Genomic DNA, 17,491 nt, shown 5'->3' on the forward strand with positions numbered 1-17,491 from the left:
ACATGCAATAAGCTGTAACACTCACAGGTCCAATTGCTCTGCAGGCAAGTACATTTTGCTGACATTTGCTACCAAACGTTAATGCAGGACATATACTTGTTTATTTGATGTTTTTTTTTTTTTTTTTACATTAGGCATTGCTACTTTTATTTAAGTAAGGGATATGTCTTCCACCACTGGCCACTTATACCCTAAGGCTCTTTTGAATATTTTGTTACAGCATGTCATGCTGCAGTGATGTTTGTGTTTACATTAAAAACAGAGCAATGAAGTGAAAAGTAATATGTAGTGGAAGGCATCTACAGTATTCCAGCTATTATCTTGAATATTATCTATTATCAGTCAGATGTCACTGGAATACCTTCATTATTTTTCATATTGCCCCCAACCAATTTTATATTACAAGAAATCACTAAACATGTTTACAACTTTCATATTTGTTTCCTACTTTAAACACTATTTTAAAACTTGTTAATATTTTTTGCAGCGTGCTTCACCAACAGAAGAAGACATAGATGAAAACAGGCTTCTAGGATATGACTGACGGCTAATCTCAGCCAACCAGAGCAGGCATGCTGCGAGCGCCTCGCCTGCTTCTCTGACGCTATTGGCTGCTCTCTGGAGAGTCGGGGTTTGTTCTGATATTAATGACTGCTGAGGAGACGGCGGCGCATCTATGTGGTCCGCCTGACACTTGATCGAGGGAAGAGATGCGCCCTTAACAGCCGCTGTGAAGACGGGAAGGGAAGGACACAGGGAACACATGAACCTTTCTCCATACTCTGGCCGACCTGCTTTGGGACTTCGCGGTTTTGCTTTACCCTGATGCAGAAGCCGTGTGTTTTGCTGTGGAAGAGACTAGAACTGATTTCTCATCAACTGCGTGAAAATAAGATGACAACACATTGTTATGTTGCGCGCTGGGGCTCCCTCGTCACTGGAGCGCCACTCTTGATGGGAATATAGGCAACACATACTGTTCCGGAGACGGCGATAGTGAAATCGGGTAAGTTTACTGTTTACTCCTGTAATATGTTTCTGTGTCTTGATCCGTATCGCACGGTTGCGTCTGCGCAACGCATTTTCCAAGTTAATACAAAACGCCCGAATTCAGTGATTCGTAGCTGTTTTACCGACGTATGAGCTTGTAATTTAAGTAATCCATTGTTTTCCAATCCAAAATAGCATCACTCATGCGACATTGTAATAATTAGTAAAATGTATAACAGAATTAAACAATATTGGCCCTGAACCCTGACTTGACGTGAGGGTGCAGGATGCGCCTCAACCTGACCAGATTTATGGGGGACGCTGTTAAAACGATAAAAGCGCAAATTAATGAAGGCAAAACGGACGTGTGGGGTGATAGACTGTCAGTTTCATGGCTCGAGGTGTGCTTAGTGAGCGCACACCAGACACGTCTCGAAGAAATCCACAGAATGATGCCCTCCACCCCCACCCCCTTCTCCCCACTCTCTCCTTTCCTCTGCGTTAAACCTTCCTGTTGCAAACACATGCAGCGAAAGTACATTACACATCCACAGGCTTTTTAGCATCACCACACACTCCCTCACGGGGGACAGAAAGAGGAGTCTTTGCTTTTTCTTTTTTTTTTTTTTTCACCGCCATATCTGCAAGCCAGAGCTTTTGCGTAATTAACACGGCCACCGAGAGGCGTCTTCGAGCGCAACCAGCATCAGCACTCCACCTGCTTGTGCCTGTACACCCACACATCCAGGTATTCACTAGTCTCCTAACTACATTGGGGCGTCTCTTTACCGCCCTCTCCCAAACCGCCCACCCCCACAACCTCTCTCGTTTGCCCAAAATGTATGCTTTCCAGCAGATGTATTACTCGCACATATTGGAAGTAGATAAATATGTTGTAGCCTATAATGACAAATGTGATTTTCGTCGGGGGTGGAGGGGTGAGGGGGATAACTGACTGCTGTAATCTTCTGGGTTGACATGTTATGTTTGTATATGCGCGTGTGTCTGCTTGCTTGTTCCCGTTGATGGATACAACAGATTTTGGGCTGCACACTGCCAGTGACTCACCCAAAGCAGCTACTCAGTATGAAACACACAGTCAAATGCCACATGAGAGCCATCATGCCCTCACATCAGATATTAAACCATACTGAGAAAACCTCTGAGTCCACACATATTGTTTCCACTTACACTGATTTGACTTCCTGCTGATCGAGCCAAGGCCGTTCATAGCTTATAATAATTTAGCCACCATTTTTTTTTACAAGTGAGCATTAAGAGCAACTGTTTCTTAAGTCTTTTCCTGCAGTTGTGATTTTATGTCGTAAAATATAATCCCAAACACTTTGGGAGCAAGTATATACTTATATCCCAACATTGTAGGCATGCTGCAGTTTCTCCCCCATGGTGATAAACAACATAAGGCGAATCAGTAATGGGTTTCTTCATTAATTTGGGCACATTTGTTCAAAATAAATCAATATTACATGTTCACAACATGTCATACGCTTGAAGTAAGTGGCTTTGCGAATTATCTATTGATCTGCGTGTGAAACAGTAAGAGGCACGGAACTGGGTGGGGGGGAGTATAAAAGGCATTGTGCCTGCAGTGGCCTTGTGGAGGCTTGCAGAGCATGATAGGCAGCACAGTGTGGGTGTTCCATATTAATTTCTCTATAGGCAGAGGGCAGCAGGTTCCTGTGAGGTGAGAGGATGTGTGGGTGCTAAACGCTACTATTAGTTCAACAGTGGAGTTCAGGAAGCCTATGATTGTACCATCAAAATCAGATTAACCGAGAATTTTTTTTCCACCCATAATGGTGGTAACAAGATGCCCAAGGATCTATTGGGGCTCTTGAGCGAAATGCATGTAAACATATTCACAAGACGGCTGCAGGGATCAGCCTGTGCAGCCAAGCATAGGCTTTCTGATAGCATCCTGTTCCCAAATAAACACAGGCACCCATTAAAATGGAATAAGCACAGACAGAGGGTAAAAGGAACAAGGGGGAGAGTGGTGTGCATGTTTGTTTTGGATCTAGTGGACTGTAGCAGGCCCAAATTATATAAACACAGGAAGGAAAGGACGAGAAAAACAGAGGATCAAAATATGGTTTGATGGCAGCAACCATGATATTCTGGTATTTTCAGTCCAAATCAAAGGTTGAAAATGAAATATGACACTTCCTTTGTGTCCGGTGACATTTATTTTTCTATTTGCATTTTGGGTATTTAGTTAATACATGTTTCTAAAGTAGGCTGGCAAAATGTTTTGTGCTGCAGCAACTACTTTAACAAAAGGTGTGCTGAAAGTGATCATACATAAAAGATAAATGTCAGGTTTGGAAAATGAACAACGAAAAGACAAAAAGGCTAATGCTCACAAAATAAATGAAATAAATAAAAAAATCAAAAGGTCTTGAATGCTGTGGATTCCTATCAGAATTGAACATGATAGGGACATATGCCCATATTGCAGTTTCAAACATGAGCAGAGAAGAGGAGAACATCTAAGGGCTACTGCTGTGATGTCCATCTGTTCCGCATTCAGACTGATACGTAAAGGCCCTCGGTGCACTAATGGGAAAACTAAATGACAAAGACCAAAGCAAGTGCTAATGTATTGATGACGCTGCAGTGACTGAAGCAGGGAACTATGATTGCACGTACAAACACACACCTGTATACGTATATTATAGATGGATGCATGCATATGCAGATATATAGAAATATGCACAATGGCACAAATTAGCCAGTCATGGTACTAATAAGCCTGAAAAGACACACGGCCATCATGCCATTTTAAAATACCATTTTTTCATCTATTTTAGCAGAGGAAGTGTAGCAGAATAAAAAGAGAAAAAGAAAGCCCATATCAAACCCCATGAAATCATAATAAAGAGGTCCAAGCCAGCAATAAATGCATTTTAGTGGCATATAATGATTGATTCCATCTGCCGTACGAACTTATTCCCTGCGGGCTTGTGGCACTTTGACCAGCCATATATTATTCATATAAATATAGATAGCTGCGCATCTTAGAGGCAGCACACATGCCGCATTTGCACCTGCAGATTCAATTTGGCTCTGACTTTGAGGGATATGCCATTGGCTCCATTCCCCCTGCCCAACCCCCTTCTCCTCACACCTCCCTCTTTCATTCTAGCTAGCAGCTATACATGGGACATTATGCAGATTTTTGTCAAGAGTGAGTGTGATTACGTTGGGGGAGAAATGAGTGTTGGAATGTTCGCTACGCCTTTGACCTTATCAGCGGCAGCCTTAAGCTGGATACCTTGGCTTAATTTTAATAGACGCAGCACTATGCGAATTAGACAAGGGGACCTATCTGTGTTCTTTCTGTGTGGTGTGTTATGCATGCATTATGCAGATGAGCTTTTTTTAACTTTCTCTGTGAAGACACTGTTGCCAAAATTATATGTGCATGCTTGTGTCTGCAAATGTGTGTGTGTGTGTGTGTGTGTGTGAGAAGGAGAGACAGACAGTGTAGATGGGTTCATGTAGATGGCGTTCAACAGTGCAGCATGTGAGTTCTCCGTCACTCAGCCCAAGGGCAAGTCTTGCCCAGAAAGGAACTGAAAAACCAGAGTCGGGGGTCCTGCGCTTAATTTGGAACATTGATTTTACATTAACAGTCGACTTGCCACTGATTGATGGCCATACAAGTGCAGATGTAAGGGGAAAGGGTTCCATCATCTCCCACAAGCACACACTCAGATGCACATACATACATACAGAAAGCTTTATTATGCATAGACACTGCATAGAAGCTTCCTTTTAATTGACTCTCTCCTTACCTTGGAGAAAGTATAATAGCAAATCAATGAGGTGAAGGGCAGTGTGAGGGACAGTAGAGCCTATTTGAGTTACCCACCCACATATCCAGGAGGTACAAGGGGGACTCCTGATTTTACATTATTGAAAAGCAGCTACCTCTACGGAATAAAACTACTAATTTAGAATTTAGATGTGTTACACTGCAGTATTTATCACATGAAATATATTGATACATTTTATTTCAACTAAAACATCAAAATTTAGTACAAACATTCATAGTAATGTAAAGATGGTGAGGTGTTCAGGTATTCTGTACACACTGTGCAGAATGCATTCAACTGAAGTGCAAACAAAACCCAATGCAATTACATCGGGTGGACTGGAGGGGTTACCAAGCCTTTCGAGTCTAAGGGCCAAAAGAAACTCATGCAGGCATAGGCGTTGGTAATTAGGAAACAGGAACTACCGAGAAAGACAGCAAAGGATGCAGATATACAGATTTGGAACAGCAGGGGTGACAAGTATTGAGAAGGCAATTAGGCAGACAGCAAACAAGGAATGGGGCAGTAGGATGCCCAGAAAGAAAGATGGGAACTTGAATTTGCAGGGAAACAAAATAAATATCCTGCTTTCTCTGTAGTACATTACTTGTGTGGATCACGGTGCTATTAGGGTACATAAGAAGAAATCTTCACCATAAGGATTTGGAGAGCAGAGACAAAAGGGACAAGGTTTATAAAAAGAGATGTGAGTTTTGTAATATCATGAGAAAAAGCAAATGAGAACAAAAAATGAAACGGGGGGGGGGGAAACAGCCAGAGAGAGAGGGGGTGACGAAGAAGAAAACTTTCTGCAGCTTATTGCCAACGGATCAAAAATCCCACTGAACCATTTCTACAATGCAGAGGCTATTCTCCTGAAAGAGGAGGCAATTTACTTGCGCCCTACTTTCCACTTACGTCTGACCTTTATGTCTTCCACCCAGTTTTACCACAGTGAGTGTAATATCTGCCTCTCAGTAGATGCAATACTGCCTTGTTACCACCTAAATCGTGCAGGCCTCAGTCATGTCCCTGAGGGCCAACATGCGCCACACAAATCCTACATCTAGACTTATTCCACAACTCAGATCTCAGAGAATTTTCTCTAATACCTTCTATAACCCTCACAGAACTTGTGGGTTGTATAATAACTGATTTTATTTTCACATGAACCGTAGGTCAACCTGTCGCCACATAGGGCATTGATGAGTACCCAACCTGCGACAAAGCAATCATCTCCACATCCCCGCTCCGATAAACCTCATCCAAGCTCTGTGAAGCGTGGGGGAGGATTTATAACTCATTTCAATAAACAGCATAAAACAAACAGTTCAGCTTGGGTATTTGGCTGCCTGGCTGACTTGAGTCGGGCTTGTCGGAATTAACACCGCAGAGCCACCAGGACCGATGCTTTGTGCCCTTACTGTGCACACTCATTAATTTAAAGTGGTCATATCTCACTGGTCTCTAATCAAACTGTATTTGTGCCATTACTGTCTGGAACAGCCACAGTGTTAGAGGTAGCCCGATGGGAAAGTAAGCATGAAGTGCTGCCAAGATTTGAATAAAAAAGCTTTTCACCTTGACAGTGGGTGAACCTCTTAAATGTAGCCCTGTCCCAATTCAGGTATATCGTGACTATTTTGGTGCAATTTTCACGAGAACAAATTATACAAATGTGCCCAGAAAGGCTTGAAATCCACTCCACACATAATGCTAATGCACAGTTTATATTATTGAATAAAAAACAGGAGTTATGCAGGTTTTCACCTGACAATGACAATAAACCAGCCTAAATGAGCAGATTTTAATGAGGAGAGTTTCCATGGTTTTCAGTAAAGTCAAATGTCACACTAATTAAGAGTGAAATCTGTGACTAATGAAGACTAAAGACATACCAGTTTTTAAAGATGATGCAATGACACTGTCATTTCTCAAGAGCTTCTCAGTTGGAATAAGTCAATAAATACAGATATTGCACCTCCCAACTTTTATTGATGATGCAAAATGCTGCCATAATAAATTTTGATGAGTTGATTTTTCAGCTCTAAAATGTCCTACTTAATATATATTTTGGTCACAATTCCTAAAAAGAAAAAACTAATTTGCACCATAATCATATTATATAATTTGTTTATTTTATGTGTTTTTTGTTTAAAAGAGACTTGGGCCTGAGAGGCCCATATACCATTATTGGAACGCCCAAATATTAGTATCAGTAGCAACTTCAGAAATTCAGTATCAGTTGGGCTCTAATAATAATCACCCACATCTGTGGTTCTCGTTAGCTTTATAGAGCTTTATAGCAGCTTTCAGCTCGCGGCGTCATTCTCAGATTCAGATGGCAGCTGTTTTCTGACACCTGGGAACTTGCATTAGCTCCGTGACTGAACACCTTTGCTTGACCTATAAAAGCCTTTCGTTTACTCCCTGAACGAATGTCAAAGCTTAGGCTTAATGTGTTAGTGCAGGTAGATGTTGGGTTACAGGAAATCACATTTTAAGCCCTCTAGTTTACTTTACCAGGTGTACGTCTCTCCCTACTCAAGTTCTCCAAAAGCTTTTCCTGGCACAGATTACAAGCATCTTGCGATGTACTTTCCCAAGGCATATTAACCACATTTGTCTTTGTCCAGCAGTTACATAGCCCCCTAATCCAATATAGACACCCTTTCTTACCCAGAAGTACTGGTTTTCTCTCAGCCTTTGGGTTTTGGTTAGTTCTTCTGTTTTGAGGCCTTACCTGGAGCTACAAATTCCTGCAATGACAGCATTTTCTGGGTCACCAGAGGTTAATACAGCAGTACTGATACTATGACAAGTTTCTCTTCTGGCAAGTCTTTTGCCCTCCAGATGTCTTTCTCTGCCTTCTCCCTCCCTTCTCAGTACACCTCTATTACTGGCAATTGAGCAATGGATTGTGGGAAATTAGCTCTACATAGATGTGTGTGTGATAGGGGGGGTGCAGCTGGGTAGCTTGACTGGTCCTCTTACTAATAGGTTAGGACAAGTGGTGTGTGGATTCCTTGCAACAGTCACGGTGCAAAGCCTTGAGAAAATACACTGCCTCTTCACTGCACATAGTGTAGTTGTACAATACCAATTTACCTGTTCAACCGCCTGTAGATGATTACAATAGTTCACTTAAAATGATGTAGTTCAGTGGGAAGTTGTACTACAGTATTTCAGCCTTAAGTGTAATGAAATGCAGTAACAATGTCCTTAACAACCCAATTTCTCCAGCCAAACAAGCATTCTAAATGGAGACTGCATTTTTGAAAGCATTTCAATGTTGGTGATGTGCTAACAAAACTTTGATTAGGTATATTCTGCTCTGAGGATGTTCCACTTGTCATATACATTCAGATTATCTGAACGCATGCATTGTATAAATATTTTCTTAGTTGTATTACATAGCTGTCTTGCCTCAATTGTCTTTATTCTAACTGTTTTGTTATGTAACCAAGTCAGTGAATCAAGACTATTCTGCTCAGGCAGGAAGCATGCCTGGAGACTCAGTACATTTGCCACATCAGACACATTGCCACACAAGATGTCACCTCCAATTCAGTCAGTTTCTCCTAACAAATGACTCCAAGTCTCTTCTTTCAGCAGCCATTCATTGAGAACTCAGCTTATATCCAGGAATCTGTAAATTAAACCTGATTTACATACATTTGTCTAAAGTTTTGAGTTTATTTATGTATCTTTAAAACATATGCAACTTTTAATCTAGTCTTTCTCCCAGAGTCAAATATATACAGTTAGTGGAGGCATAAATTTGAAAGCAGTATTAACAATAAAAGTTGGAGAATAAATCTCCATTTTAAATGTTTTGTCTTGATTTACATAACTCATTGTTAAGTCTAGAGTTTAATGTTAAAGTATAAATCCATCTTTAACTAGACATTTTGCCCAATAAATATATACATTATTGGATACAATGGAGGAAAAGATCACAATAGTAATTCTAAACACAACATTTTAATTATTTGAATGGGTCTACATAAGAAAAGCCTAACTCAGGATATTATGTTAATTGCTATTAATATGGTTTTCCAGTAGTATTAAGGCAATTTTACCTCTAACTGATAGTAACTAGAGCTGAAACCATAAGTCAATCAAATTAAAATCTGTAAATATCTCAATTGTGCAGTGAGAAAATTTGGCCACAACCAAATCTAGAATTTGATGAACCAGGAGTTAGATTATTATTATTATTATTAACAGATTTTTATCCTCTTTAATTAGCAGGGAAATATGTTGTGTTTGCTAATCACACCATCTTGCAAATTGTCCGGTAAAGCCTTTCTAATCCCACCCACCAATGTGGAATGGCAGACATTAACATTAAAGTAAAAGTCTTTTCCTCAATTTGTCTCTTTCTATCCCCTTTTACCATCTGCAATGTCCTTCTCACATCCATCATCAAGCCTTGCCAAAATCTGTAATACCTGACTTAATGTGCTTTAAAAGTAGGGCAGCACTATTTCTTATTCCAACAGTGCCCATTCAGATCCTTTATTTTTGAGTGTTTGAGTTTGGAAGTCCAAATATGTCCCCTCAGACACAATTAACAAATAACAGCACAGCCTGTTAGAGCCTCCTGCCGTGATTGCACAATAAAGCTACGCAATAACAGTTAGTCTGACCACATTACACTGCTGGTAATTGTGATTACTAAAGAGAAAAACCATAGTGAACGGGTGAGACCCAAATGCTGTAGGCTGAATTACAGAATCTGGCCTGTGTGTTCAGGGCATGGATAAAATGCATGGCCCACAGTGAAAAGCCAGTGCTCTGGGAGAGAAGCTAAACCCTGTATATCAGAATACTCTGGGTGTTGCAGCTTATTAAAGTGCCAGGTGCTTTTGATAAATAACCCCCCTCCCCCCCTTTCTCTCTCACTTACCTTCCAGTAGCTCTATGTCTGCCCCCCCTTCCAAACTAGACTTCAGCCAGTGCTGGAGCAGAGGTTGAGGAATGAGCCCTTGGCTCGGCTTTGCCAGTGGGGCAAACGGCAGCGTTCCTGCTGCCTTCAGAAGTTATTTATTTATTTTTTTATTTTATTCATTTATTTCATTTTATTTTCCCTGCACATATCCCTTGTGGCTACTGAGGTGGAAATAGTGCGTGTGATGAAATGAAACATTGTTCTCGTTTCTTGTTCTCACTTTCCAGCTGCTGTCACACTTCTCTTGATTCTTTCTATTTCATCCCGTCTCTCTTGACTTTTCTCATGATGTGGTGTACGCTCATATAGGCCCAAAATATCACAAGCACCATCAAACCCATCTGTTCAGCAAAAGGCAGTTACATACGACAAATTACATGGTACAGTTAACTGTAGAGTCTCCGCCATAGCAGGAGACAGTAGGGACATTAATAATATGATGGTAAAAGAGACGCTGCATAAAAAAAGAGAAGGCTGAGTCACATGCAAGAAGATGCATCATGGTGATATTTACAATATTATGTATATGGGGCTTTGCTCATTAAGGCAGAATCATTTCCTGCTTGTATTAAAATATTTAAGGATAATTCAATTGACATATTACCGTAAAACTGAAAGCACTACATCACCTCTGCTACACTACAAACTGATAAGAGGATGAGGTTTTACTGTTAAATGTGGCCCGTTTCATAACACGGCTGAACTATAAAATGATGCTCCATGAAAATTACTGTTGAACACCCGATGATGCAAAGTTACGATGATTCATAAACATATATCCTGTGCTGATTATACACTACTAAGTATATTTTTCATATAAAGAGTGATAATATGTGAACGAGGGCAACATTGTCCAGATTGTAGTGACGACTTCTGGAGATTTGACCCCTATTACTTGTAAACATGTTTGTCCAGGAAGAGAGAATTAACATTATGTATTTTCTCTTTAGGCTTCTGAGGATTTGCATTTTGTGTTTGTGTGTATACACCTTAACAGAGATATCTGGCCACTTACAAAACAGCATGACCTGCATTTTCCAAAAATGTTAAATCCTATTAGTTTGCAGATTTGTTGATTGCACAAAGATTAATTATGTCAACACATTAATCCATTTTCATGGCTGTTGGTAGCTGCATCTTCTAACAAACAGGTGCAAACTGCATCTAGGTCAAATGCTTAGTTTGCATGTACGGCCTAACTGTCTCCCTTATGGTGTGTGTTACTGGCTGCCTGTTTACTTGTTGCTATAGTGACTGACGCATTCCAGTGTCTTTAAACAGCTTACCCTAAAGGGTAAGGGTTGCTTAAGCCCAAAGATGTCTGCCATTTCAAAATCTTAATAAAGCCTTCTCTTTAAGTAATAACAGACTGACACCGCCAGCATCAGGATTGAATGCCATATCGTAGGGGCACATGCAGTACATCCCCAGAATGAAATCTAGAAGGTCAAACATATATAAGTCCATGGTTCTTGAAGTAGATAAATGTCAACATGCATGAGTGTGCCTGTAACAAATGTCAAAATGCTCAAAACCTCCTCTTATTGCCTTTTCTGACCACTGCCATTATCATGTAATACTTACACTGCTTCTCTGTGTTTTGTTTGTCTTACACAGGTAGGTATGGACTGGGCTGTGGACTTTGGAAGCTAGGAACGACAATCAGCGAGGACGTTCGTCTTTAAAGAAGAGATTCTTCACGGATACCTATGTTCTTAATATAAGTCCCCTGAGGTATATATCAGCCCATCATCTTCTTTTTTCCCCTGCCTACTTTCTCGGGTCTGCCTGACTGCAGCACAGGCCGTGAACCCTGACACAAGCAGTCAACATCGAGTGATTGGTCATTACATCCAAGGGCGACTACACAGCAAGACCAAAAAAAAAAAAAAAAAAAACTAAAAAAAAAAACCCCTAAGGAGCCCTGCTGCAGTTGGTGGTGGTGGCAGGGTCGGTGAGCCAATCGCCTCAGCAGCTGCAGCAAATGTTTCATTATTTGTGAAGTTAACAGCTCAGACCACTTAATCTACAAGGACCAATTTCTTACTGGAGGCAATCGGTCCAATATGAAGGACGTGTCATTTGTGGATCGTCTCTTTGTCAGCCTGGCCATGGCTTCTTTTGTTGTGGCCACTGAGGACAGGCCTGATTGCCCAAAACTTTGTGTATGTGAGATTAGACCCTGGTTTTCTCCCAGTTCAGTGTACATGGAGGCACAAACAGTTGACTGTAATGACTTAGGACTTTTTAGCCTGCCAGAAAATTTACCAGTGGGCACACAAGTATTACTATTACAAACAAACAATGTTGTCAAAATTGACAAATCCTTGGATTACCTGGCTAACATCACAGAAATTGATTTATCACAAAACAACCTATCCTCTATCAGCGATGTCCACCTGGGAAATCTTTCTCAGCTGCTGTCCCTTCATATGGAGGAGAACTGGATACGAGAGTTGTCTGATCAATGTCTGTCAGAGGTGGCAAACCTACAGGAGCTCTACCTAAATCACAACCTCATCTCTTCCATATCCCTTATGGCATTCCACGGTCTCAGCAACCTTGTGCGGCTCCACCTCAATTCGAACAAGCTGCAGATCATTAAAAGAGAGTGGTTCGAACCCATGCCAAATCTGGAGATCCTGATGATTGGTGAGAATCCGGTTCTTTCCATTGATGAAATGAATTTCAAATCACTCAGTAACCTCCGGAGTCTTGTCCTCACCAGAATGAACCTGTCTCAGCTTCCTGACAATGCACTGGCTGGTCTTGATAACTTAGAGAGCATCTCTTTCTATGATAATATTTTCCCTGAGGTGCCTCATTCGGCTCTGAAAAATGTAAAAAACCTAAAGTTTTTGGATTTAAATAAAAATCCCATTGCGAGGATACAGAGAGGGGACTTTGTGGATATGCTCCATCTGAAAGAACTGGGGATTAACAGCATGCCAGAGCTAGTTTCCATCGACAGCTTTGCCCTGAATAACCTTCCTGAGCTGACCAAAATAGAAGCCACCAACAATCCCAAACTCTCCTACATCCATCCAAATGCTTTCTACAAACTACCACGGCTGGAAACTCTAATGCTAAATGGCAATGCACTCAGTGCCCTGCACAGGATTACTGTTGAGTCCCTCCCAAATCTCAGAGAGGTTAGTATGCACAGCAACCCTATTCGCTGTGACTGTGTAGTCCGCTGGATGAACATGAACAATACCAACATTCGCTTCATGGAGCCTGATTCACTGTACTGTGTGGAACCTCCGGAGTATGAGGGCCAGCATGTCCGACAGGTGCACTTCAGGGAGATGATGGAGATTTGTCTGCCCCTCATCTCTCCCGAAAGCATGCCTGGACATATTAAAGCACGGAATGGGAGTTCAGTGTCACTCCATTGTCGGGCCTTTGCTGAACCAGAGCCGGACATCTATTGGATCACCCCATCTGGCATAAGGGTTCTGCCTAACACCGTGTCTGACAAATTCTACATGCACCCAGAGGGAACCTTTGACATCTATGACGTAACAGAAAATGAAGCTGGTCTTTACACTTGTGTTGCCCATAATCTGGTTGGAGCTGATCTTAAATCTGTTTCAGTAGAGGTAAATGGATATTTTCCGAAACCTGCAAATGGGTCTCTGAATATTGTAGTCAAATCAGTGGAGACAAACTCCATTCTGGTGACCTGGAATTCCAGCCCTGGCATGCTGGCTCCCAGCATTAAATGGTACACCTTGTCAGATGCTAACCATCCCATCATGGCGTTTACCACCAGGGTTCCCTCTGACATCCAGGTCTACAATCTAACCCATCTAAGCCCCTTTACTCAGTACAAAGTTTGTGTGGAGGTCCGTAATATTCACTACAACCATGACACCAAATGTGTCAATGTCACCACTAAGGGACTGGAACTGGCAAACAAGGACAGAGAAAAATGGGATGCAGCAGTAATCACTGTCTTTGGTGTGCTCTTGGCTGTGATTTCAGTTGCCTGCCTGTTTATTTATGTGTCTCTGAGGAACCGCCACCTTTATGGGGATATAAGGAGATGCGACTCCAAAGCTTCTCTGACACCAGTGGAAGTTAACAGTATGCACTCTCCTTTCTTTACAAAGCTGTGGGTTTCGGGGAAGGGACTGCCAAGTGGAGTGGAAGTGAAAGCCACAGTCATAAATGTATCTGACAATGCCTTTTAAGAAGCATAGCTTTGTAGAGCATCACACGCCAACTACACTGAATGGACAAGGCCATGGGCTGGGTTGGACAAATCTATACTACTGTTTCAAAGGCATACACTGGTCCTCAGCTCAGACTGGCAAAACTATTTTTGGACTGGGATGGAACTGTTTAAAAAGAGACTACACGCATTCCCAGTTTCAACACTAGCTGAAGTGGTGGCTTTGTCACCCTTAAATCAAATTAAGCTAACATTACCAGGAAGGGGTATTTACTGCAGAAAGATATATTTCAGTACCATTCATACAGAGATGCAGGCAGAGAAATGAACATGACGACGATGATGACGATGGTCAACTCTCTTGTAACTGACTGTTAAATATGTTCAGAGTTGTGGAACTGTCTGTGTGGTCCCAAGCAATACCGTCTGTGCTTTGTCAAACATCCATAGACGAGTTAGAGAATACTGTAATAACACCTGTCTATTATGGGAAGGGAGATTTAGTAGTGTAGACAACAGTGACTATGGTGTAAGCCTTTTGATGAAATATACCCCCTTTTTCTATTTAAAATGGATTCTTGATTTTTCATGGAAATATTGTTACATATTATATCATGTTGATGTAATGACAAATCCTCTGTATCTAAATGGGTTTTAAATTAAGGCAAGGAGCAGACTACTTTTGATTACAACGTCACATTAAGCTTAATGAAATTCAGCTACAAAATGAGTATCTAGAGAGGACATTTGCCAAATGGATGTTTATGCTGTGTAGTTCTCATTGCAATGGTGACTGGGAAAAAAAAAAAAATGTTGATACGTTGGACTAAAACAAATACAACAGACTGATTAAAAGTAGAGGTGATTGATGCGTTATTGCCTCAAGAAGCGGTCTGTTATGCCGTGGTAAGTGCCTACAACAAGAACTACATAAGGTAAACAGAGAAGAAATTGATAAAAACAGGTCAGTCGCAGCAAAATATGGCCATGTCATCACTGCAAAATCACAAGCTATTCTCCAGTACTTTTAGTGGAAATACTTTCTCAGTATTTTTAGCATTACATATTTTAAGAAATCATTTTGTTGTTGCTTTGAGTGTAAAGTTAAAAAGCCATTTTTATATTAACTGTATTATATGTGATCAATGGGCACAACAGACTAATTAAGAAAAGTGCTAAGAAAAAAAAATAAATGTCATTGTTTCTTTTACAAACAATTGTGTACTTTCTCTTTTGCTTTCTTCTCATATTTGTCATAATACATCTGGTTTATTTCACAATCAAATGCATGGTAGTTACAACTTTTTCGTTTTCATTCAACCATGGGTTAATATGAAATGTCTAATGGCTTTTATTTGACATTTCATCTGCAAGCATGTGAAACTAAATATTGACTATGGTACAGGCCAAAAAGCTGAGTCAATTTCTGAGTCAGACCACAGGGGAAAAGTCAAAAGACTCCAGCTGAATGGCTGAATGGCTGTCCTAACTCTGGGAAAAGGCAAAAAAAAAAAGGCAACAAAAGAACAGAACTCATTAGTCGCCTCATTAAGAACATGTTCGTCCTTCAGCTGGTCTGAATATAGTCCCTGTGCTCCAACCATAGCTGCTTGTACTTAGAGTACTTAGACAGGGACACAGCGTCCCTACAACAGAGATAAGGTACAGTACTGAAAAGTCAGGCAGGGTGGGACAGGGCTGAATCTAAGCTTTAGGACTCGCATTTTATTTGTCTTACTGAATTATCCAGCATACAGAACATTTCGCATGAGAAAACCCTGCATGATGAATAGTTGTCAGAGGCAGAGTGACATGGCGGATTTATCAAACACAGCCCAGCACTCATACATCAGGGCAGCCTTCAGCACCATGGACAGAGGCTTTTAAAGCCAAGCCATCTGTCAAAGACAAAGGGAGTTAAAATATGACACAGCGCGCACCTCAGGTAATGCTCAGGTCAGACGAACTGAACACAGGCATGACTAGGGATGCACAAACAAGAATAGCAAAGTTGAGAAATATCCACAAACAGAAGAGCATCTATAGCTAAATGTGAATATGAATCTAAGGCCACTGATTGACACAAAGAGAGCCATTCATACAAAACAAAAATGTGGACATAGGCAAGTGCACACATACACAAAACCACACATTCAACCAACCAAGCGAGAGGTGTTGCAGTTTCAGCCTCTCAGTCTGTATCCTTGGAAAAACAAAACATGACAGCCAAAGGAGCCACTAAATGAGTTCACCAACCAAACATGTTCCTTGAGATTAAAGCAGCTCATGGTTATTAGCCATATTGTCCCTTTTATTTTTATAACTCATGATTTGATTACATACTTGGCTGAATAAACTGAATGAAGGAAGCTGGAAAATCATCTCTCCTGCCTTCTGTCCGAATCGCATGAATTTCCATGATATTTTCTTTTTTTCTCACTGCCTCTTTTGCTCTGCCATAGCCGTTATAGCCGTTGACACTCTCAGTCCACTGACAGGCACATTTGGGAGATTTTTTTTTTGCTGGATTTTGTACATTCAAAGCAACCTACAGTATATTAGAAAAAAAAATCCTCTGGATTTAACTTAAATCCTACATGAAAAAAAACCCAGTGAGCTGTCACCATTTAATCCATATTGAGGATGGAAAAATTATGTTTCTTGCTGAATCTTCAAATATTTCAAATATTAAAACCAACTTGTTCCATTCAGAAAAGCCATCTGCACACAGGCAGATATTAAAACGTGTTCTGTGAAGTCTTGGATGTTCCTACTGGTTACATATTCATTTTAATTTTGTGAGAATCATAGTCAGGCAGCCTGAGATTTGATGGTACAATCCACCGGTGGGAGGTGCAAGTTCAATAGCCTAATTATTTATTTCATTTTTAACATAAGGCTATCACGAAGTCAGTGCTGGCAGGTAATTTGCCTTTTACATTATTAGATGGAATAAATGTGAAAAAATGTAATACAGGGAAAGTGAATTTGTGAGCCTGCTTAAATTTTATAGTATTCAGCTGATTCAGGCCTACTATTATTGCAATATGCATATAGAAATGCTCTATTACAGTGACTGATTGTGCACATAGGAAGGCACTATTTAAACAATGTTTCTAATAGTTCCCCAAGCAGCTAACATTTATAATAGTTTCATTCAGACTGAATTGATAATGTTTTTTGTCTTTTGAAAGCTGCAAATTAAATATCTAATTTATCCACTATCTGTGACAAGAGTCTAAAAATTCATATAGCACTGCAAGGGCTACAGAAAGCAAACAATGTTCAAGCTGCTACTGGCACTTTTATATGTTTGAATTATCAGCTTATTAAAGTTACAAACGTCTGCGTAGGTCAGCCTGTGTAGCTACAGGCAGCCATATTCCAATGAAAAGTGAAATGTCAACATGCATTTACAATCCTGCTGCTAGCACTATGTTTAATGCCATTGCTTGCTTTTAAGGGGCCTTTATAGCCAGCCTTTGGAGAAACAACCAGATGACCTATGGATTGCAATAACAAAGCACTGAT

General features: G+C 40.7%; 1 protein-coding gene across 1 annotated transcript; it reads left to right on the plus strand.

The window, feature by feature from the left end:
- Positions 1 to 666: 666 nt before the first annotated feature.
- Positions 667 to 14,940, plus strand: lrrn3b (leucine rich repeat neuronal 3b). Its single transcript, XM_026326322.1, has 2 exons — positions 667 to 1,006; positions 11,401 to 14,940. The coding sequence occupies exon 2, from the start codon at positions 11,850 to 11,852 to the stop codon at positions 13,977 to 13,979; it is 2,130 nt and encodes a 709-aa protein (XP_026182107.1). The 5' UTR covers positions 667 to 1,006; positions 11,401 to 11,849; the 3' UTR covers positions 13,980 to 14,940.
- Positions 14,941 to 17,491: the final 2,551 nt, after the last annotated feature.

Source organism: Mastacembelus armatus, chromosome 23 (genome assembly GCF_900324485.2).
Source record: "Mastacembelus armatus chromosome 23, fMasArm1.2, whole genome shotgun sequence".
In the NCBI taxonomy this organism is placed as follows: Eukaryota; Metazoa; Chordata; class Actinopteri; order Synbranchiformes; family Mastacembelidae; genus Mastacembelus; species Mastacembelus armatus.

Excerpts from the sequence above, each read along its gene's own strand:
- lrrn3b (XM_026326322.1), top strand. The coding sequence starts at position 11,850 with ATGAAGGACGTGTCATTTGTGGATCGTCTCTTTGTCAGCCTGGCCATG.